Raw genomic sequence first — 24,567 nt, forward strand, 5'->3', positions numbered from 1 at the left:
GAAACAAAAAAAGAATTGTTTTTTTAAGGTTTTTATATTTCAGCTCTTCAAGTTTATAATTAAAAACATTGACTGTAATTAATATAATTATTTTTCCTCCAAAAATGTATTTAAATCTTTGAATGCTGCAGCTGGTCATGTCAGAGTGTCAACATCCAAGTCATAATAATAATAATCCCAGCTGCTAATCCACTAATCCTGTTGCTAAAACCTGCATCGCACTGAGCTGGGGAAAGTAAGCAGTGGGAGCACTTGAGTTGATGAGTGCTTTTGCAGGCTAACACTACTGAGATTCCAATCCTGCCATAGTTTGGTGAGGAGGCTCCAATCCTCCTCTCGTTAATAGGGTGGCTAATTACCCTCACTAATTGGTGTTTATAATGAAGGCAAGTGAAACAATTAAGCCTGCAAAAAAAAAAAATAGGGCGTTGTCCTTTTTTAAAAAAGTATTTTTACATCATTTATTCTTAATTGTAGGTCAGCCCTGACAGATATTCCAGCTATAATCATGTCTTTTGGATGGTATGTTGGACTAGATTATCTTAAGACAGTTGAGTGAGATTTGACTGCTATTTCTAGCAAGTAGAGACTTTCTTGTTGACTTGTTTTAATTAGCAGCAAATAATTTCAACTTCAGGATGCTTTGTTAATTGAACCAAAACAATTTTTATAATTTTTTTTTTTTCCTTTGGATCTTTTTATAAATTTTACAGGTGAAGGGATTTCAATAAATCGATTTGAAAACATTCTGCTCCAGCATGACCACAGTCCACTGAGTTTAGAACCACAACAAAGATGCTTCCAAATAATTTTGTCCACCCTACTCTTGTAAACCTTAAACAGGTTTATAACCAAAAAGTATTCCACCCGTGGCCATCCTGTTTTTCTTTTTAATAATAATAGTGTACAGTAGTCTTCTTAGAAGATGGTAGGTTGTGATTTGAGGGCTGTTTGGCTTCCATTTCTACCAGGTCAAGCCACCTGAGTCTCCCTCATTGTCCTATGCACACACACACACACTTTTAAATCTCACATTGTTTTGTTTTTTTTTTCTTACACACGTATAAAAGTTTGTCATGTTAGATATCACTGTGATTCCTAAAACAATTAATTATCATTTTAGTATTCAATTCTAAATTAATTACAGTCAGCTTCAGTCGACTTTTTCTTGCAGTGATGCTTCTTTGAAATGTTTCACTGCTGAATCTTAGACATTTTTCAAAACTTTTTGAGCTTCAACTTAACAAAATTCTAAAAAGCCTCCATGTGTCAGTTCCAATTTCATGGAGATAGACTGATGCCCTCGCTAGAAACACCAGTCTATCATAGCAGACTTCTACAAAAACACTTGATACTAGTTGTGTATAGAACTGTAAATTTGGTTTGGAGAAGACAAAAGAAAGCCTGAAAAAAAAAAAAATTAAATAAAAACAAAACCTTTAAATGTTAAACTTTTTTTTTTTAGATTAGTCCCATGAACATAGCACATTATGTACATACATGTGTGTGTATATATATATATATATATATATGTGCATTTATGCAGAAGTATATGTACACACACACATGTATATTTAGTTGAAAGGGGTGTAGCTATATATATATAAATATATACTGTCGAGTCTTTTATTTAGCTGAAGCAACAGACGAGATAAGCAGCAAATGTTAATGACCTGTGAGAAATGGTCATTAATGAACAGAGTCAATCATTATTGTCTCAACTGAATGGAATGGTTTGAGAAATATTATGGAATTCTGCCCACATCTGTTGAAGCACCATTGATGACTGCATTAAACTAGTGATGGCAGCACAAGAGGACTCTCTTCATGTGGGACAGTGATCCAATAACAAGAAACAGACGTGCAGTAATTAAACTAATTAATAAATTAATAAGGAGAAGATTAGTGCAATTGGGTTATCGTCATTATTTTCTGATTAAATTAGGTGCAGATGTAGCTGTGTGGTAAGTTTGCTTCCGAGCCACATGGTTCCAGGGTCAGTCTCACTGCATGGCACCTTGGGCAAGTGTCTTCTACTATAGCCTTGGGCCAACCAAAGCCTTGCAAATACATCTGGTAGATGGAAACTGAGAGAAACCCATTGTATATACGTGTGTGTGTGTGTGTTTGTCCTCCACCACCGCTTGACAGAGGATGTTGGTTTGTTTACATCCCCATAACTTAGCAGTTCGGTGCAAAGAGACTGATAGAATAAGTACTAGACATTAAAAAAAGAAAATAAGTACTGGAGTCAATTTATCTGACTAAAAAAATCTTCAAGGCAGTGCCCCAGCATGGCCACAGTTCAGTGTTGTTAACAGTGAACTCTCAGACAAACGGAATCGACCATTGATTAGTCTTTTACACTCAGTGTGTGTGTGCATATTTATGGATATTTCAGTTTGTTCTGGGTTAGTCTTGCTCTCTCTGACTTGTGGCTGTTTCCTGAATCCAAAATTTTTGGTTAGCATCAAAATTGTAAAATAATTCAAGAATTACAAAAACAAGTCGAAATCAAAATGTTCACTTTGTCAAAAACCTTTTTTTCAGCACCAGAATTTTTACAAAATATAAAACCATTTACTCAATGTTCCACTTTTCATGCCAATCTTATGATTTTTATCAAAAGATTTTTTTTTTTTCTTTTTTAATAAAGAGAAATATATAAATATTTTTATAATAAACAATTAATACTAAGATTTAATTCTTTATAAATGATTGAGTTTATAGTAATTTATATTATATATCTTTTTTTATCTTTTTTATTGTGTGTGTGTGTACAGGTGTGAGAGTTGATTCTTGTATAAACACTTAACTTTCTGTGAACTTATTTAAAACTAATTACTGTAAAAAAAAATTTAACTTCTCTTTCTATCACCCCTCTCTCTCTCTCTCTAAATTATTTGATTGCTGTTGAAATCCAAAATAATCCAACAAAATGTCATCTTACAGGTGCTGTTGTTCGATTCTCGTTAAAGAAACCTTTTTCAAACGAGGTCTTCATTGTGACTCGGCTCTCTTTAATGCCATAAGTTTGAAGATATGTGTGGTGGGGGGGGGGGGGGTTAAGAAAGTGGGAGTAACTAGTTAATTAGTTCCAGGCTGGGTATTTAATTAATTATATTGAGTATTTAATTAGCAACACCATTAAGCTGATAAATTAACAAAATAATTAACTCAGACTTACAGCTAATTGTTGCTATGTTCCATTCATCGTCTAATTTAAAGATGTTTATGTCCAGGTCAATCTTAACGGAGAAGATTTGTCATAAGAACTCCAACTATGACCATCCCATCTTTTTTTTTTTTTTTTTGTTCAGACATTTTATGCCCCAGACTCCTTTATGGAACATCTTTTTAAGATGTTATGGTTTAAGGGAGAAATAGCTGTTATTTCTAGCAAAACAAGCAACCATGTAGACACTTCATCACTAATTTGAATGAATTTTTCCAAATAATGATTACAGGCTGGTCAACTGTTATATATATATAACCAGTGTCCTGCCTGGACTTCAATGGAAATATGTCTATTTCCAGATGTGGCAAACTGGCAGAACCAAAATGTTTAGTGGTATTTCATCTGACTTTACATACCAAGTTCAAATGCTGCCAAGGTCAACTTTACCTTTTATCCTTTCAAAGTTGATAAATTAAGTACCAGTTGAGTACTAGCATCAACATACTTGATTAACCCCCACCCCCACCCCCCAAATGCAAGCTTTGCACCAAAATTCAAAGCCAATTTAGACTGAAAGGAAAATTTGGCATTTGTGAGATTTCTTCCTCAAACATTTCAATTTGTTTATAAAATACATTTACTCATTGTCCTTGGCATTGATTCAAGTCAAAGGGGATGTCCATTGTCAGACTTAAACATAAGCTACAAATTTAGGGCCCCACAATCTACTGGAGCCACAAAATAATTTTTAAATAATTTCATATTTTTCCAAGAAACCATTTGAGGAGAAAGTTTTTTTAACAAGTCTCTCCCTGCCAACTTTCTATAAACGAAGGCCTCATTAGATCGAAAATTAAGCACAACTACCAATGAAAATTGCAGTATTCATGCCTAATTCTTTGAAAATCATCAGTGCTGTCTTCCGTCAGTTTATGAATGGTTTTTAGCAAGGCATCTCAGCTGAACGAGAGCCTATTCTAGTCAAGTACCTTGACCTCTAAGAGGATGCTTTCCAACTGTAGTTTTCTATTTCTATATCACACAAGATTTACTGAGGAATTAAAAGTTTATCAGTTTTATATTCAATCCCTGTTTCTACTTGTCTCTCCTCTAGAAATATTAATTCCAACAAGACCTGTACTCATAGAAGTGGCTTTCATAGGAGGAACTAGTCAAACACTACAAAGGGATAGGCATAACCCACAAATAAAAGAAAGATCTACCAATGTTGAGCACTCATTCTCACTGCTCAATATTAATGTTTTTGTGTTTGTCTACCAGCACTGCTTGACAACTGATGTTGATGCGTTTATGTCTCTGTAACTTAGTGGTTCAGCAAAAGAGACTGATAGAAGTACCAGGCTTTAAAAGAAACAAAACCAGTTGAGTCATTTGACCCAAAATTGACTGAAACAACATGCAGCTGCACTTGACAGAATATGCTGGAATATTTCATTCTTTATCTCTGAACAAATGTTCTTTGAGGAAAGACTATTAAGAAATAAGTGACCTTTTTTATTAAATATTGTCAAGTAACACCCTAAAACAAGGTCCAGTATCTAGTTATACCTCAATGCTGTCAAACCCACTTTTTTTAGAAATCTTTTTTTTTTTTTTTGTCACATCAAAATATATAAATAATTATCCAATCTGTGTGTGTGTGTGTGTATATTCTTCACAAACCATTGATCCAGTACACACATGAATGACTTTTGCCTCGCAATGGAACACTGAACTATGCCCAGAGTTGTTCCTCTCCCGTCCTGTCTCCTTCCCTTACAGTATTACCTAACGCAGTCTAATCAGGCAGAAATAGGCTCAGAGTTATTGCCCCTATCTTCTCAAGCTCAATCTTTCCTGCTTACCACATTATTTAATTAACTTCCTGCCACATCAATTCATTTCAATGAATTTTATGTTGTCTCAGCTGCCCATGTTTTGAACCATATTTCCTTCATCCAGATACTATACTGGCCATATTAAATATGTTAGCATTTAGTAAAAAGCACCCAGTGGTTGGTGTTGAGAAGGGCATCTAGCAGTAGAACCGATATCAAAACAATGAAACCTAATGTGGCTCCTTTTAAACCATGCAACCCATGCCAGTATGGAAAAAATCAACAAATGGTGATTACTCCATATTTGACTCAAGCTTAGACTTAATCATAGTTTGCAATTTTCTACAGAATTCCTCTCAACTTGTTCACTTTCTATTGTGATTCTTCAAAATCGAAATACCATTTTACAATAATTGCTATTTCCCCCCCCCCCCCCCTTACACCAAACATGGTTTTATCTATTTTTTGTCTTTAATATTTATTTTCAGAGCAGCAATTTTTGCAGGTATAAAATTCAGCCAAGACAAATATTTAAATTGTAACAACCCCGTCCCCATTATATGAACAATCCCTTTTCTTTTGTAGTGTCATCACTGTTATAGGGCAATAGTCTGGAGAGAGAGAGAGAGATTTGTTACGTAAGGACACTATTTCTGAAATTGTTTTTTAAAAAAATAAAACCATGAAATTTATTTACCATTTCAAATAACTGACATTGGCTTTTCTTTTCTGAAAAATCTTACTTTTTGTGTGTGAGAATCAAATTGAAAAACATTGTCTTTAAAAGGGTTGCCTGACATGTAAGAAAGACTCCATTCAGAGCAGAAACAGGTGAGATTCTGTCTTGTTTATTATTCAATTCAAATTAAATTAAAATCTAATTAAGGTTCAGTGTCTCAAACATTTCTTAACCCTCTGAAAGTTTGCATTTTTTTATATTTATTTTGTACTTTTACATATCACATTATGAGTAATTTCTCGTTATGAAAACAAGAAGCAGTTTACTTGATGACAATCAAAGCACATATCTTTATATATTTGGATATCTGGTCTGGAGAAGACAAGTCAAATATTCAAATTGACTCAAACCACAACATTTTTGTTTACTCTCATTTATATCCTGATTAGATTTGCTTTCTTCAAACTGAGTTTAATCCCTAATTATTCTTTTGAAATGGGATCTCATTAACATTCTTTCATTAATTTCTCTATTTCATGTCTGTTTTACTAAATTATTCCACAACTCTCACCATTGTCATAATCAGTAGATCTGCAACTGATGGTCTCCTACAGAACTGTTCACTCTTTTTATGCCCCTCCTCCCCCCCAGATTCAATGTAGATCAATTCAACTGAAGAATTGGGGGTCATCTTACAATAGCTTATTCTTCATCCACCACCTGCTATGAGGGCAGAGTAGCCAAGTGCTAAGATATTACACTAGTGTTATTTCATAAATATATTTCTACGAGATCACCCACCAATGGTGAGGGACAGCCCCCCGCCCTTCTCCAAATCTAGTGAATCTCATAGAAGAAAAGGATTAAACTTGATATAAAATTCTTGACTGGAATCAGTTTACACCTCTTGCATTGGTATTGCTTTTGAGAAAGACAAGAATCACATCATTTCCAAATCAGAAATTCTTGTATTTTCTTGTAGCTGATGCCTTGTTTAGCAGGAATTTAGGAATTAGTTTGGTCTTTCAATGTTGCAACAGATTCCCATCAAATCACTAAAAACACTCCCAAACAATTGTAATGTCACCATTTTTCAAGTTGTCAGTTTTTCTCGAAATCTTCAAGCTTCTTCTCGTCACTTCAAGCTTGTACGAGATTCTTTCAGATTCAATGTCACAAACAAAGTGAAAAGGCATTGGTTTTTGTTTGGTTTTTTTTCCTATATCAGCTCCTCTACTTTGCATGTATCCCTTCACTGTGTTGTTTAACCCAAGGTCTGCTCCTATCATGCATACCTATGACCAAAGCATTTTGGCCATCACCATCCATCCAGCTATCTTTTTGCCTACCCAGGACTTTTATCCAGTGTTGTATTTTTTTTTTAACACACGATTTGAAATGAAGATTTGGCTGTTATTTTCGTTAGGTCAAATGACCATGTAGAGTTTCTTGTTGGTCCATTATCCTCAGTCTAAGTAAACGAGGGTGCTGCTAGGAAGAGTAGCAATAAAACCAATTTTATATTTTATCATTTGCTGACAACACATCATTGATGTACTCAGAGTATATCCTGCAGTAAATGTTTTTTAATGTCTTTGGAATAACCACAATTTCTAATTGTGAAATCTCAACCCAGCGACTGAAAAAATAGGGCATCAGTCTGCAACAGTCTGTTGTTAAAGAAATCAGGCCAGCCTTGTATTATTTGTATCATCAAGAGTTACTTGTTTTGGAAATTCTTTTAGAATTTTAAAGCAAGAAATATTTTCTTCTCATCAAATCACTAAATTCTTGGAGACTTGAGATCAACAATCAGTTTCTATAGAATGCTGGAGATGTTGTTGCCATTAAGATCTTAGTTTTCAGAAGATCATTTGCGGAACTCCTCTGATTTTCTCTGAAATTCGTCATATTTGGTAATTTTATTTGATTACATAAAGCAAGTGGTGAAATTTATTTGATTGGTCAACATTTCTGCTTTTCTTGTCTTTGGTTCCATTTACTCAGGAATTCAACGTTAAAGTGTCAAACTTCCTTTATGTCTCTTTGAAATAGGGAACAAAATTGTCTTCAGTGGACTATTCCATGATAACCCTGTTACGATATTTGGGGATCTTAGTAATTCTGCACTTTTCCATATCATCTCACTCCCTGCAAATTCATATTGCAACATGTGATGAGCAAACTTTACTTGTGTTTCTTCTTTTTGAAATGTAAATAAAAAGAAAAGCTTTGGTGAGATTAAATGATATCAGCTCTGACAACTGAAGTTATTCTGCAGCACTGAAAATGGTAAACATTTTGTCCGTCCAAATTCCGTAATAGCTCAGCAGCAAACAAACTCCTTCAAGTCTTTCTCATCATCCACATGCAGCACTTTATTATTATTATTATTATTAATGCTGATGACAAGGGCCTTTGAACCTTCTTCGATATTTGTTGAAACGACGACTTTCATGCTATAAGCCTTTTTACTCTGCATTATACATACATATATATATGTGTGTATATATATATAATATGTGTGTATATATATATATATAATATGTGTGTATATATGTTGCCGTCTCCAACGTTGCCGTATACATTGTCCCGGTTCGCCCATTCCTCATCCTTCTGTAGTGCTGTTTGAAAGGGAGGTAACTTTGGCTATCAGAATATCTAAGGGCAATAACTGGCGCAATCTTGTTTCTTCACCTTATTTTTGTATCTGTCAACTCTAAAACTCCGATATTTCTCTCTCTGATGTATCTACAGGCTCTCAACTCTGACTGTTGAACATTATCTAGAATATTCTGGCAAAAATTTAAATCGTAAAACCGCCCAAAGACAATTCTGCATGATTAATGGAAATAACAAACCAAGTGACTTCCTAACAACTAAAGTGGACAGGAAGTAGAAAAGACGGCTTTGTTTTCTGGATTTTGGTCGTGAATAAAATATCTTGTTCACCAGATGTGTTTGGCTTGGTTCACTGCCCTCAACACACGCCTCCCCTACATTATGCTCCTGTAATTCTTGCCTTCACATGGAGCACCGCAATGCAAAACCATTTCTTCATTCTTAGTTTACTCACTTCAATACAACAAATGGACGCCTGCCTGGCGTACACACACAATAATGTAAAATTATTTTAAACTTGTATTTTTCAGTTGTAAATTTAAATAGAATTTATTTGGTTCCAAACCAAATTATTACCAATATTTCAACAAAGATCTTCAAAATCTGAATCTTTTAATCTGGTCTTGATCCCAATGTCAGCCAAACTCTGGATTTATCATCAACAATCTTCTGAAAATTGACATTGTTTACTTTGAGGTCAGCCATCATCATCCAGCCAACATTTGATGAAAAGCTCTCTCCCCATGACTCTCCCATCTCATTGGCCTTCTGTAAACTGAACAGATTCAGAATCACATGTTTGTCTCTTGTGTGCAAACCAATTCTGAACAAGATAAAACTTTCATACTGAAGTCATGTTGTTTTAACCCCAGGTCAGTCCTGATTAAGTAGACATGTGGTCAAAGGTATTCCAGCTTTTTAAAACTTCAATCACAGTTTATCTGCAACTACAACGTCCAATGTGTCCTTCCTTTTCTAAGAAAGTAGGGTGTAATGAGGAACATTTGGCTACTATTTCTAGCATGTCAAGCAACCACATAGCATCCTCTTGATTCATCATCATGCTGGAGCATTAGAAATTCCTATATTAACTTTCATCTCTGTGATGTTAGAGTAACACATTTGAACAAAATCTTCTAAATTGTGTTACATAAAAATGTGAAATGTTGAAATAGTGTTTAAAAAAAAAAAGAAAAAAAAGAGAAATTGATAGAAATAGTTGAAATGTGTGTTAGTAATCCCACACTCTGAATATATATGTGTATGTATAAATACCCATCACCCCCACCCCCCACCCCATTTCTTAGCCAAGCTGTTCAATATTAACTTTTTAGAAATAATTCTTGGAAAAGAAATTTTTCAATTGTTTAAAATTTTACTCTTTTTAGCTTCTTGTTCATCTTGTCACCAGTTTGTTTTAAGAATATGTCATCAAGTTTGGATTTCTTCATCTTTGTCGTACTTCCAGCTGTCATCATTGTATTTTTCATTAACATCTCCAAAAACCATTCTATGTTTATTTGTTAATTCAGGATTGTTCAAAGAAAACAGATAATCCAGGATTAAAAATACAATAAAAAAATTTTTCCAGCGTTCATGGAGTCAAAATAAATTTGAAGATCAATTTTCATTGTATCAATAAATGTACCAATGAATTACTCTTTTGAAATAAAAGATGCTATATTTTTAAAGAAGAGTTCTTTGTGTGTGATTCTTTACCAGATCCATTTCTTTTACAATCAAAGTGAAATAAGTTCTGTTTTATTTCTTATTGCCTAATCGGGAAGAAGGTGCTGCATCTCTCTTCTTTACATGCACTGCCTCTGTCTTTGTTCAGCTTACATTTTAGAGCAGAGATTGACATGAAATTATTGTATACAGTGCTCAGGTGCACTACAACGTGTCAAAAGTGCACATAAAGCATATGCAGTATTGTACAGATGTCTGAAAAGTGAACAGTGTATGAGTCAGATACATGCTTGCATGTGTAAGGAGGGGAGAAAATCAGGTGTGGTGTTGGCGAATCTCAGGGAGCATGGAAGTTTTGAAGGATGCAGTGCTCCGACAACTAACAACTGATGCTGGCAGATTGTTCCATACTTCAGCAACTCTGAGTGTGAAAAAATGTTTCTGAAAGTCATGGGAGCTGTGCTGTTTTCTGACTTTGTAAACATGTCCACAGGTGTTAGACAGGTGGAATTTGAAAAGGTGCTCAGAGTTGTTGTTAGTAAGATGGTTGATAATTTTATGGGCGTCTGCCAAGTCAGCTGCCAGACGTCGGAGTTTCAATGTATCCATGCCCAGAGAAGCAAGGTGTTCAGAATATGGCAAATGCCTGATGGAGGGTATTCTCTTGGTTGCACGTCACTGAACGGTTTCCAGACGATTAATATCCTGAGCAAGATAGCAGTTCCAGACTGGTGATGCAAATTCCAGGTGAGGCCACACCATAGCTATATAAAGCCTCAGATAGATAGCCGGAGAGCAGCACACAAAGGACTTGGTAAGTGATGCCAAGACACCCTCAGCCTTCTTGGCAATTTTAGCAATGTGTTTTGTCCAACACAAATCACTATCGACAATAATGTCCAGGTCAAGTTTACAAGAAGACTTTTTGAGATTAGTGTTGTGGAGGGAGTAAGTAGACGCTGGGTTTTTCCTCCCAAAATGCATGGTGGTACATTTGTCCACAGCCAGCTTGAGTTGCCAGTCCATGATCCATTGCTGGATTGTGTCCAGGTCTGATTACAATAAAGATCTATAGTGTACAGGATCTGTCCTCTTTATTTCGAGGTACAGCTTGATGTCATCTGCATATTTCAGCACTGTGGCATTCTTTAAGTTGGCATCTATGTCATTAATATATGCAAAAACTAAAAGGGGGCCAAGAACAGATCCCTGTGGTACACCAGATGTCATCTCATAGGGTGAAGAGTGTTGTCCTAGAACTGTGACAACCTCTTTTCGACCGATAATAAAGGACTTCAACCAGTTATAGAGATCATCTCTTACACCCATTGCAGAGAGTTTCACCATAAGTCTTTTGTGTGGCACAGAATTAAAAGCCTTAGCAAAGTCCAGGTAAACAACATCCACCCAGGAGGTGCCATCAGTGATTCAGGTAATGTCCTCAAGAAACTCAATGAGTTGATTACAGCAGCTGGAGTTAGGAATAAATCCAAATTGTGACGGCTGGATGAGGCTGCGAGACTTCCAGAAGTTCCAGAGGGTTTCTCTGGCACAGGATTCCATCAGTTTGGCGATGCAGCTAGGAAGACTGACGGGGTGATAGTTGACAAGAGATGTGCAGTCACCTTTTTTGAACAGAGGGATAACACTGGCAGTTTTCCACTGCTCTGGAGTAACACCTTTGTCAAGACAGAATTGAAAGAATAGTGAAAGCTGGTTCAGAAGAAAGTACCCACCACGTTTGAGAAGTAGGCATGTAACACCATTGAGACCAGGAGAGGCATAGTTATGTTTATTCTTAAGGTGGCGTTGTAGCATTGCTGGTGTAAATGTCATAGTAGTTGTAGAGTCCTGTGTCAGAGGTGATGGAGATGGAACATTTTGATTTTCGACAGTAAAGATGCCTGCATAGCAACCAGCAATAATTTCTGCACATTCTTTGGGATTGTCAGTAATCTGGCCTGTGTGGGGATTGCAAAGGGGACCAACTGGAGAGTGAGGTCTCTGCTTCGAATGTACATACCTCCAGAATACTTCGCTGTCAGGGTTGGTTGCTATGTGCTGTTCGAATTCAAGCACGGCCTTTTTTGTCACCTGCTTGAGATGGTTGGATGATCTATTGCGCTTTTTCCTGTTAATCTCTGATTTGTGCATTTTATATTCCTGTGCAGCATTATGGCGTTCTTTCCTGGCAAGTCGGACTGCTGCAGTCTCCCAAATTGCACTATTGGGTGGTTTGGAAGACTTTAATCTGGATCACCTTAGAACAGGAAGTTTGTTGTCATAGAAACAAGTGGCAGCTTCAGGTGAGTTCGTAACAAAAGGGTCAAACATCCCTAAGTCAATGATTGCAGGAAATACACTGATGGAGAAGGAAATCCAGAGGATTGACATTGTGGGGTAGAAATGAAAAAGTGTGAGAAACGATATTGAGAATGCAGGATGGTTGAGGAAAGCATAAAAAGGGGATGAAATAAATGCAGTTCTGCTCTCATGATGACAGCAGCTGAGTGAATAGTGTCAGAGTCTGATGACAGATGGGTTGTCGGGGAAAAGGTTTGATAAAGACAAATTCAGTCTGGAGCATAGACATAAGCAATAAGGTCTTAGAGCCTCATTTTTGCTGAGATGGACAGGTCTCCATATACACTCCCTCACACACACACAATGGGCTTTCACATAGTTTTTGTCTACTGAATTCATTAACATATTGGTCAAGCTTGCAACCATGCGGTCATTACAAAATGAACTTCTTAACTTCTCTTGCCCTGCCCCATTATGCTAAAACTGCAGAATGTGCTAGAATATGACTTTGTTCATAATGAAACAACTACAGAAAAAGCAGCAGCTGTTGGAGAAGCAGGGGAAGGCCTTTGACAGCACATCACATCCTATAGCCTGGTGGTTGCTAAAGAAACTTAGTGTAGGTGAAGGGTTCACGAGTCAAAGGTGAAGGCTAAAAGTCTGGTGAACCAAAAAAGAGCCCCGTGAATATTTGACTAGTCCCTCTCTAAAAACTAAAAAAAAGTTCATAACCCTTTGAATGTTGACAGGAATTCCCTGACTCACTTTGTTCCACCTGATAACATTTCCCACAGAGTTCCTAAAAGTTGTATAAAGATTCAGTCAGCAAAATATTCAATAAGGAATTTAGCATTGCAGCCAGGTGCTTATCACAGCCCTTCTCTTGTATATTAATAGTTCTTGAGAAATAACAGACAAGTTTAAAACCATGGAAACAAAACTTTGAACACAAACACCTCAAAGTAAACTGAGCAGAGAATGGAGTTTTAGTTAACAATAAAGAAGACATGATTCTGAACTGCCAAGTCCAAACTGAAGTAGGAATTCCATACTGTTTAGTTGATGTAAACTGTGTTTGCACAAGAAGTGTAGTGGGATGAGATGCAGCAAGATTTCAGGACTATACAGTAAGGAAGAGGAAAGGGTCTAACGTTTTGGGGGTAGCAGTCCTTCATCAAGAGACAGAGAAAGGAGAAAACAGGGGCCATTAGAAGTATTAAAACTGAAAGTAGTTTCTTGGTTGAGTAGAGATTCAGTGAAAGGAAGATAACGGGTGAGAAGTTTGATGCGTGAGCTCGTGTGTATAACAAATGGGAGATACAATGTCATGTAATGAGTGGATGTATAAAGGCTGGAAGTGGTGGATCGTGTGAGAGAAGAAGATGTGAAATAGAGAGAAGGTGTTTATAAGGTGTAGGTAGAGGCCATGTTATGAAACGACAGAGGATTGTTAATTCTTGGAGGGTAGGAAACAAAAATCAGTTTGTTATTATGCAATGAAAAAGTGTTGGATCCAAGAGACATAAGTAGAAAGGATGAGGAATGTCTATGACAATTGAAATGATGGTTTAAAGGTTGTAGTTCTTATGTCAGACATCACCTTATTCTCTCTAATAAATAATACAACATAAGAATTGGTTAAATGACAAATGTGGCAGAAAAAAGATGAGGAGTTAGACTTGGGGGTGGGGGAAGCGTGATGTTAGGACAGCTCTTGCATGTGAAGAGGGGACAAGCAAAGGAATCAGAGGGTGGGGTGGCACATTGAGGGAAGAAATAACTATGGACTGGAAAACCATGGAGATAGAGGCAAGTTGTGAAGGAAAGGAGAGACCATTCCAGAAGTGGAGAGGAGCAAAGTCAGATTATAAGAGAGAAAAGTGTCATTGCAGTGATGTTGCAGTGAAGGTGGTGAAAGCAGGAAATGGTGAGGAATACGGAAAGGCAGTGGGTGAGTGTCATGTGTGAAGTAGAGGATTATTTGGTGCGACCTGGATAACGGACAGGGTGGTTAAGGAATTGTGAAAAGGGGTTAGCAGAGATGGTATGAAGTAAAAATCAAAAGAGTGGCCATCAGTGGATTTGTTGAAGAGATGGGAGTGGATGGGGCTGAAATGCTTAATAGTCCAAGAAGTTATCACATCTGAGAGAATATAAATGTGAAGTTGAGAGTAAAGTGAAAGGAGTCAAGCTGTTCCTGGATAAAGAAGTGGGGTGGACGATTGGTAATGAGTGACGAGGTGGGCCTCAATATGTGCAGCAAAGCAGGTGAGCTTAGTGAGAGCGCATTCTGGGTTCTATGGTCATCCCAGTGAATTGTTAATATAATGGAAGCAATAATTGATTGACAGAATTATTAGTGTTGGACAAAATGGTTTGTAGTAATTACAGATCATCATCATCATTTAATGTCAGTTGTCTATGCTGGCATGGGTTGGACAGTTTGACCAGAGCTGCACCAAGCTCCAGTCTGATTGGGCATGGGTCCTATTGCTGGATGTCCTTTCTAACACCAACCACTTTACAGAGTGTGCTGGATGCTTTTATGAGGCACCACACAGATGCTTTTATATGGCACTGCACGGGTGCTATTATGTGGCAGCACATGGGCATTTTTCCATGGCACTGCACAGGTGCTTTTCATGTGTCTTTGTACATGGCCTGTACAGCTTTTACCAACCACTCATCTATCCCTCTTCACAGTCCACCATATCACATAACACTATTGAACGCTTTCTAGAGATCAACGAATGATGCCAGTTATGATGGTTTATTCTTAGCCAGTGGTCATTGCCAGACTGGTTCCAGTAGGGGTAGCATGTAAAAACACCTTTAAAGCGTGGTCGTTGCCAGAACCACCTGACTGGCCCTCGTGCTGGTGGCACGTAAAAAGCACCCACTACACGATCAGAGTGATAGGCATTAGGAAGGGCATCCAGCTGTAGAAACATTACCAGATCAGATGGAGCCTGGTGCAGTCATCCGGCTCACCAGTCCTCAGTTAAATCGTCCAACCCATGCCAGCATGGAAAGCGGACGTAAAACGATGATGATGAAGAAAATGATGTCAAACAGCTGCTATTGTGTGTAAGATGGATCTGGCTATCAGGCAAGTAGTTACCTAACAAGGTTAAAAATGCTGACAAACATGGCTTGCTTTGATTCTTCTCTGATACGAAAAACTTCAATCAACACCAAATGACGGATGATTATGTGCAGATCCTCCTGATGTCCCAAAGTGGTTCCAACTACTTGAGTGGTTTTAGGAGTGATGAGCAATGAAGGTCATGTCACGCTAGCTCACATCTCTCCACAGAGTCTAAGAATTAATGTCATGGTCCTAAAGACAGTCGTTAAGCCCTGGATGGATGAGGCATGCAGTGGGAGGGCATTTACGTTTCAAAAGGACTCAGCACCCGTTCGCAAAGCCCTTATAGCCTAAGAATGGAGGTCACACAGCCTTTATAATCAGGGAACACCAAACTTTTGGCCTGCAAACTCACCAAATTTAAATCCCATGGACTACTACTAGTTCCAGACCATTACTGAAGGGGAGAATAGAGGGGACAGATGGCTACTTTATTTTGTATACGGGCGAGTGGGAGTAACTGGGAAGAAGCTAAAATTATTAGTGATAATGTGCCAGACCAAACTCTCAAGGTACAAAAAGGTGAGCATAAAAGAAATGGACAGTGGATCAGAGGAGGAGGAGGAGAGGGTAATTTAGTTGTTAGAGATGTGGATAAAGGTGAATGTAGTGAGTGATGGGCAAGGATGGAAATGCAGCTGAAGAGAAACACCAGTACCAAGAAGGGATAAGGTAAGAAAGATAAAAGGGGTGGTCTACAGACACACATGCATGAATATACTTGAATGTGTGTGTGTGTGTGTGTGTGTGTGTGTACAATTGTGTATAGAAGAATATATTAATCAAAGGAATTCCAACTTTGATTTTCACGTTTTATTTACAATCCTATAAGATAATGGAATGATAGAATATTAAGTATGTAACCTAATTGAACTTGTGCTTTCATGCATGAAACTAAGGAAATCTTCCGGTTCAAATGGTCGTGGTGACTGTTATGTTCTAGGGAGATGGCTAAAACGTGTGCCTCAAATACATTTGTAGAGGCTCCAGAATGTTAAGTTTTGCAAATTGTATTCTGACCAATCAGTGTGTGGCTTCACGAAATTACTTAAGTTGATTGGTGTTTGGTTTAGGCATCACGGTTTCTTGAACATGTCAAGAGACCCGTATTTTGACCCTGGACAAAGCAGTAATTGTTGGGCTATTTTTAGAAATGTCGTAAACAACATTTCCCAGGGATTTTTACATTTCAATTATCATAATCACCATTATCATCACCTTTGTTGTTGTTGTTGTTGTTGTTGTTGTTGGTGGTGGTGGTGGTGGTGGTGGTGGTGGTGGTAGGAGTAGCTGTGGTGATAGAACTTTAAACCCTAAATAAGATTATTTTCACTGACTTTTCTCTTGACTTAGCTAAAGTTTTCCTGCTATCGTCATCATCATGAGAACCTTTAGTATTGTTGTTGCTGTTGTTAGTGGTCGTAGCAGTAGAAGTAGTACTTCTAAGTATTATTATTTTCGTTTATTAAGCTTGGGTTGGAATTTATCAGTAAAGTTCTTTTCTCTCAATTTCACTTGGACTCTGTAGTTTGTAGAATGGAAATATTATAAATATTTTCCAACCACACAATGGTATCTGATGGACATCTGTGTCTCTAATTTGCTGTTGGTACACATGTGAACATTCTGAGAGTGTGTTTCCACTCTGATTCACATAAAGTTCTTCACAATTTGGCCATTTGATGTAGTAAATTAAATTTCTGCTTTTGAAGTTCATATTTGCGTTTGTGAATATTTTTCCGGGTTTTGTGTCCATAGATTGGTCGGTATGCATGAATTGGCACGTGTCACATTGGCTGTCATTGCATTTAGATACAGTAAATGATTGGTCTTTGTTGCTAAGGTCAAACTTTGTCTTTGTTAATAATTCTTTCAAGTTTTTAGGCTGTCTTTTACTAAGAACCATAGCTCGACCTGTGATTCTATCTTTTAATTCACTACTTTGAGCAATGATTGATAGGTTTGCTTTGACAATGTTCAAGATATTCTGCTGACATGGGTTGTGTGTCACAATAAATGGTATAACTTGTTCTTGTTTTCCTCATCTTTTGGGTTGTCCTCAGTTGTTGTGTGGGTATTTTTATAGCCTACTCTATGCCATTTCCCTTAAGTAGAGACAGGTATTTTTGTTTGAGCAGAAATTCTCTTAGTTCTATCAGGTATTTGTTCCTGATATTTGCATCTCCTACGATGGTACCAATTCTTCTAGTTAGGCAGTATGGGATGTTGCACTTTATATGTGGTGGATGGCACGACTTAAAATTCAGGTATTGATGTGTGTCCGTATGTTTATAGTACACATCTGTGGTAATGGTGGTGTCCTTTTTAATTACCATTATATCAAGGAATGGTAACTTGGTACTATTCATCTCCTTTGTAAGTTGGAGAGATAGGTGCAGGTTATTCAGGAGGATATTGTACTCTTCCAAAGTACTTTGAGACTCTGTTCAGATTATGAAGCAGTCATCAACGTATCTCTTCCGTGCCTTTCCAATATACTTTCTCAATTCAGTTCTGTAGCTTTCCTCTACTTCTTGGTAGAGTTGTTCTTCTAAGTATCCCATCACAGAGTTCGTGTAAACAGGAGCAAACCTCATTCCCATCGCCATGGATGTAATTCTTTCCATTGAAGAATGTGTTGTTTTCCAGAATAAGTCTGACTGTGTCTAATACAAATGACACTGTGAATCTGTTGAGAATCACTTCTCTATGTTTTTCTCCCCAGTAACTAATCGCCTTTATTCCTAAATCATGTGGACATTGGTGTAAAGGCTTACCACATCAAAACTAAGTTAAAGTGAATTCGGTTCTGTTGTGTTGGAAAGATGGGACAGGAAGTTGATGTCATCCTGGATGAAAGTGGGTATGTAGGTACATAGTGGTTTCAAACGATTGTCAATAAAATTGATTAGACGGTGGGTAGGGCATGCTGGACCAGCTATAATACGTTTAAGCTTTAAGTCTTTTGCATATAGTAATTTTATGTACTCACTTTCTTGTTCTTTTACTGCATGTTGAATGTCTTTTGACTTATGTATTTTCGGTAAGCCAAAGAAGTTGCTGGGTTTTGGCTTGAAATTAGTGATGCAGTCTCTTTCATTATCGATAAATTGAAACCAAGTTGTTGATCTTCTTCAGGGTGTGGTGGTCTATATTTAAAGGTATTTCACAATAAAAGGTTGTGTCCTTCAGTTGGTCCTCAACCAAATCCTTGTAGTATTCGGCATCCATAACACTTGCACCCCCTTTATCTGCTTGTTTAATTATTATTCTTTGATTGTTTTGTATAAATATATATATATCTATGCTAACTTAAAAGCAGCCCTCCATGTGGGCTTTTTAGCTAGCTCCTGCAGAGGGTTAATTGGACCTTTGGCCCAAAACTGAAGAGAGTAATAATAATAAAGCATTTATTGGTACCCAACCATCCCAGATTTATATCACAGAGTACCACATTTGGAGATGCTGCTTTTCTCTCTCTTTTCCTAACACCTCTGGTCTTAGTACCTTTCCAAGGCATTTTCTATAAGAATAAGAAATAAAATGAAATTCCGCAATTCACACGATGGAACTTCAGAGACTCACATTAACTCTAAATCAGGCTGAAAGTCAGATGCAGCCAGAAGTTCAATGTGGCAGAAAGTCTGATCAATCTGGGCTGAAATTTCAACTCCTTCAATATTTCCTTCTGAACATTTCAATTCACAAACTCTACAGGACTTTGAAACCTCACAAACAGGAAATCTCTCACTCTAACTTGGATCTAGTTCTAAATGAACTGAATTTAAAATATTTCTTGAACTCACAAAGTTTTAATATTCAAAAAGTTTTCGTCAGTTTTCTGACAGACAGAATGTCATATTTATTATTATTATAGCTAAGGGAGATAACTCTTGTAAACCACTGGAAACCTCTCACTGTTGATTTACCTGCTAGAGATAGCAACCTAAATGCTCTGACATCAGATCCCAACGCTGGATGTCCAAGAACCAAATGAAAGGAAATTTTCCAATCCCAGGATCATCCCGATTCTAAAAAGATGTAATATGTCTATGTAGAGCAAATGTAGACTGAGATACAGGGGTCCCAGGTGGACAGACAGAATTCCACTTTTATTATTATTATATATATATATGTAAGGTAAACAAATGTAGGCTTGAGGTATATTATGATATGGAGCACAAAGTACTGATTAAAGAAAAAAAGAACAGTAGAATTATGTAGTCTTATCTCAACAGCTGTTTCAAGAGAGCCATCGTTTATGTGATAAACCTATTCACATGTGATATGTGATTGGTGTCGTAGGTGTGTGTGTCCTGTGACACATCCAAATGAAATTGTGAAAATAAGTTAGGCATCCATTTTCAAGTGCAAGGTGGCAAAAGTGTATTTCCTAGCATTGTTTTTATAAATGTAAAATGAATAGAGTAGGGGTAAGAAGAAGTGGAGGGAGCAGTCGAAGAGATGGAGCAATAAAAGAGAGATATGAGATGAAGATACTACTAGAAAAAAAAAACAGATGTAGAGATGATAAAGTTAATTAGCTGACTGAAGAAATATTGTTGTCAGTTCAAAATAGCCGGAAGACCTAAGTAGTTGTTCACAGACAAGAGAGGTGGAGGACAGAGCATTGTGGAAAATTAAACACTGTGGTAAGAGAGTAGTGAGGTAGTAAAAGAAAAAGATACAATGAATAAAAGATAATTTTAGCTAAAACAATGAGAAATTATAACGATTTTACATAATGAGCAAAGGCACTATAGAATTTGTATCTACAAGCAAAGATTACACCAGAGAACCAATTAAATAAAGAGGTCACATTTTGACATAGCATAGTGAGTGACTCCCAACAACCTAAACTAATTTAGATGTGATTATTTGCATTGTAGGGGGGGTACCACAAATTATAGACCAGAAGGTATAAGGTGTACCCTAGGTCTTGAGAGTCAGTGTATGTAGGTGGCAAAGAAAGATTATTTTGATGCTCCATTTCATTTAATTTTCCCACAATTTAATTGTTTTTCATACTGTACTCTAAGTTGAAAAAGTTGCAGTGACTGAAACTGGTACTAAAATGTTCTTCCTGATAAAATCGTTTTAGCATTTTCTACCTTGTCTTATTTTCCTTTTGAACCTTCTATATATCATCATCATCATCATCATTTAAAGTCCGTTTTCCATGCTGGCATGGGTTGGACGATTTGACTGAGGACTGGTGAACCAGGTGGCTGCACCAGGCTCCAATCTGATTTGGCAGAGTTTCTACAGCTGGATGCCCTTCCTAAAGCCAACCACTCTGAGAGTGTAGTGGTTGCTTTTTACGTGCCACCGGTACGAGGGCCAGTCCGGTGGTACTGGCAACAGCCATGCTCAAATGGTGTTTTTTACATGCCACCTGCACAGGAGTCAGTCCAATGTTTTATTCACATGACACCAGCACACACATATATATATATATATATATATATATATATATATATATATATATATATATAATATCCATACACATGTCCTCTTAGTTGTTTCAGTCATTGGTTGTGGCCATGCTGGTGCATTGGCTTCAAGAGTTTTTAGTTAAACAAATCAACTTTCAAAAAGTACTCATTTTATTGATCAGTTTTGGTAATCAACAACATCACAAGTATGTGAGCATAAACAAACCAACACCAGTTGTCAGGTGGTGATAGCAAACACAGACACAAACACACATACAGAATGGGCTTCCACATAGTTTCCATCTGCCAAATCCACTCACAAGGTATAGGTTGGCCTGGGGCTACTGTAGAAGACACTTGCCCTGGGTGGCGTACAAAGGGGCTGAACCCTAAACCACAAGGCTAAAAAGCAAGCTTCTTACTTCTTAACCACACAACCATGTCTGTATACAAATGTCATGTGTGTGTGTTTGTGTGTGTGCATGTGCGCGTGCGTGCGTGTGTGTGTAGTAGAATAAAAAAAGAAAGTTCTTGGTACAGTATTATATATTTGCAACAATGCGTACAGATGGCTTTTTTGGGGGATAATTTGTATTTTGATAATAATGTTGTCTACAGTGAGTGACTCTGGTATGAGAGTCGAGCTTGAAATAGCCGTTCTCAAACTGAACAATGTATGATTTACTGATTATTTAAATAGCAAAACAAAATTTTCCTTACAAGTATACACACAATATATATATATATATATATATATATATATATATATATATAGATATATATATATATATAAAAATTAAGGTACTCAGAAACCTGGATGTTTGTACATTTACAGACTTTTATTAATGTCACATATTAAATGAAGTGCTTTTCACCTAGTCGTGTAGGTTTTTCAAATTGTTTTGAGAAAACTTTATGGTGGGTCTCTTTATATAGTTTTATTGAGTGTGTAGGGGTGGAGAGAGAGATATATAGGATAGTAAGAGAGGGTGAGGAAAAGTGAGAGAGAGAGAGAGAGTGTGTGTGTGTGTGTGTGTGTGTGTGAGTGTGTGTTTTTTTTGTGTTGGTGTGTGTGTCTGTGTGTGTGCGTGTGTGTGTTGATGGGAAAGAGAAAAGAAGAAAATTGGGTTCACAGCTGGTTAGTTCTTTTCAATGATAAGTTTATTTTTAGCCTTTTAAAGGAATGGCAAAAGCAGGTGTGATCGTTTCGAAGTTGCTTTTCAAAAAGAATCTTTGGTGTCATTGTCTAGTAAGAGAGTGTGGGTGCGTTTTTGTGTGTGTGTGTGTGTGTGTGTGTATGTATGCGTGTGTGTCTGTGTGCGTGTGAGTGTGCCTGTGTATTTGAAAGGTGTGTCAGTGGGAAGGGGAGGGAAGAAGAAGATTCTGTTTACAGTTGGCCAGTTCCTGCTGTGACAAATTCTTGGTATTCTTTGGTATCATTGTCCAGTGGTAGAGAGAGAGTGTGTGTGTGTGTGTGTGTGTGTGTGTGTGTGTGTGTGTGTGTGTGTGTGTGTGTGTGTGTGTGTGTGTGTGTGTGTGTGTGTGTGTGTGTGTGTGTGCGCGTGTGTGTGTGTGTGCGTGCGTGTGTGTCTGAAAGGGGTGTAAAACGGAAGGAAGGAATTGTGATGATATCTATACAGCTAGTTAGTTCAAATTAAGTTAGGAGAGAAATATGAGAACCTAGGTAACTGGGTTCAATTCTTGTTGGTACAAAAATGTCCCACTATCTGGGTTCTTGCCGTTTTTTTAGGGGGCTGTTGTTCCAAAGTTGAAGATCCTAGATGGGTTGTGATCTGCATGTTTCAGCCATTCAGTTTTAGTGAGAATTTTGCTATGAAGTATTTCTCCATATTTTTCCTGAAGGAGGTATCATTCCTTGAGCATTTGTAGAAGGGAAAGATCTTAAATTTTCCTTCCCCACATGTTCCTTGGTGTTCACTCAGTGGAATTTTCCGTAGTTCCTCCTGTCGGACATGTTGCCAGTGAATTCTGGCTCGTTGACATAAGGAATTTCCAGTTTCACCTATATAATCCTCCTTGCATGTGGGGCAGGTTATGCAGTATATTACATTCTGCATCTTGCAGTTCATGTCTGCATTTACATTGAATGTGTGACCACTCTTAAATTTTATCTGTTTGTTCCTCTCTATATATTTGTAGATGGGGTTGCTGCAGGTTCCACATCTACCATCTCCACACTCTTTTACGTAGAATTCGGTTTTATTCTCTGCTGAGAATTTCGCTCTTGTAAGGTGTTGTTTTAAGTTTTTTTCTTGGCGTTTACTGTTTTTTATGCAATGTTTGTTTAGTAGGTTTTCCATCTACACACACACGCACACACACAGACACACACACCAACACAAAAAAACACACACTCACACACTCTCTCTCACTGTGTGGTTGACCGTTATTAAGACAAAAGAGCTATTAGAATGACCACTAAGTAAGGGGAGGGAGTAAAGGTAAGGGAGTGAAAAGGTCCATAGTATTCGCGTAAGTACACCAACCCGTACATGGGCCTATATGTATATACTCATCCACCCTTGCTTGAAACACACACATGCTCACCCACACATTCGCCAAATGTATATATACACACACACACACACACACACACACAGCCGCATACACATCCGCGTGCACGCGCATAACATGCATGCACCCATACATACGCGTGCAAAAAAGGTCCATACACATGTAAATATACACACATGCTCAAGAAAAAAAAAACAGGGCTAAAAGTAAACTACAGAAAAAGGTGTGGAAAAGCTATAAGGGCAAAACGCATCTATATGCGCATATTCTCACATACACGCACATACATCTATATACGCACGTACCCGCACACATAAGGTTCCATGTACGCGTCTATAGACGCACAGGAAAATCAAAAAAAAATGCACAGGGTGGAGCGGGGAATACAGAAAAAATATACAAAACATTATCTCTATAAATATGTAAAAAAATATATAAAAAATATATAAGAAATCTAAGTAAAAAGTATAGAGAGATAAAAAGCTTGTACATAGATACAATATAGAAAGCAAGTCCTATCAGTAAACTCGGGGGGACCAAAAACGTAGCAAATATTTAGCCACATGTGGACATGATCCAAAAAGTCCAGTTCTTGAATTTAGGCATGTGGCTGCCTTTCCAGATGAGCCATCTTTCCATATCACATAGACCGCACTTTCCACTGCCGTTGGTGTAAGGTTTACACTTGGCTAAGATCTTCCAATGGATGTTGTAACTGACACCTTTATCTTTTAAGGACCATATATGACTGGATAATTTGGTCGTTTTCCTTTTATCCCAGTGCCTGAAGCTCAAGGTGTGATTATTGAATCTGGCCTTGAAATTACCCTCTGTAAGGCCCACATATTTCTTCATCGAAACTGTGTCCTTAGTGGATATAGAGTCCACGGTGGCTTCATAAATGATGGTCTCGGACATGCAAGCTCCATTTAGCGGGCACAAATTGTTATCCCTGCATGAACAGCTGGCTTCATATTGTGGTTTTTGTGTGTTGTGTGTGATTATATTTTTAAAATTAGCAGTTGAGCTGAAACTGATTTTTAAGTTATGTCTGTTGAAGATCTTTTTGTGACCATCATTTATGAGGCCACTGTGGACAAAGAAGACTGGGTTATAAAAAACATTGTCAAACCCAAAGG

General features: G+C 37.4%; 2 protein-coding genes and 1 pseudogene across 2 annotated transcripts in view; 1 reads left to right on the forward strand and 2 right to left on the reverse strand.

The window, feature by feature from the left end:
- Nucleotides 1-10,008, forward strand: part of LOC106881939 (long-chain fatty acid transport protein 6) — a 62,020-nt gene extending 52,012 nt beyond the window's left edge. The window contains exons 12-13 of the mRNA XM_089348289.1: nt 5,804-5,847; nt 9,850-10,008. Coding sequence (XP_089204415.1) covers nt 5,804-5,820 — 17 coding nt within the window. The 3' untranslated portion in view covers nt 5,821-5,847; nt 9,850-10,008. The remainder of the gene's footprint in view (nt 1-5,803; nt 5,848-9,849) is intronic.
- The window catches only part of LOC106881941 (Golgi phosphoprotein 3 homolog sauron), a 110,696-nt gene continuing 86,793 nt past the window's right edge, over nt 665-24,567 (reverse strand). The window contains exon 5 of the transcript XR_016240872.1: nt 665-1,404. The gene's annotated coding sequence lies outside the window, so the exon portion shown is untranslated. The remainder of the gene's footprint in view (nt 1,405-24,567) is intronic.
- LOC149137335 (uncharacterized protein B0403.1-like) lies at nt 10,322-11,032 on the reverse strand (annotated as a pseudogene).

Source organism: Octopus bimaculoides, chromosome 2, assembly GCF_046866305.1.
Source record: "Octopus bimaculoides isolate indiv1 chromosome 2, ASM4686630v1, whole genome shotgun sequence".
NCBI lineage: Eukaryota > Metazoa > Mollusca > Cephalopoda > Octopoda > Octopodidae > Octopus > Octopus bimaculoides.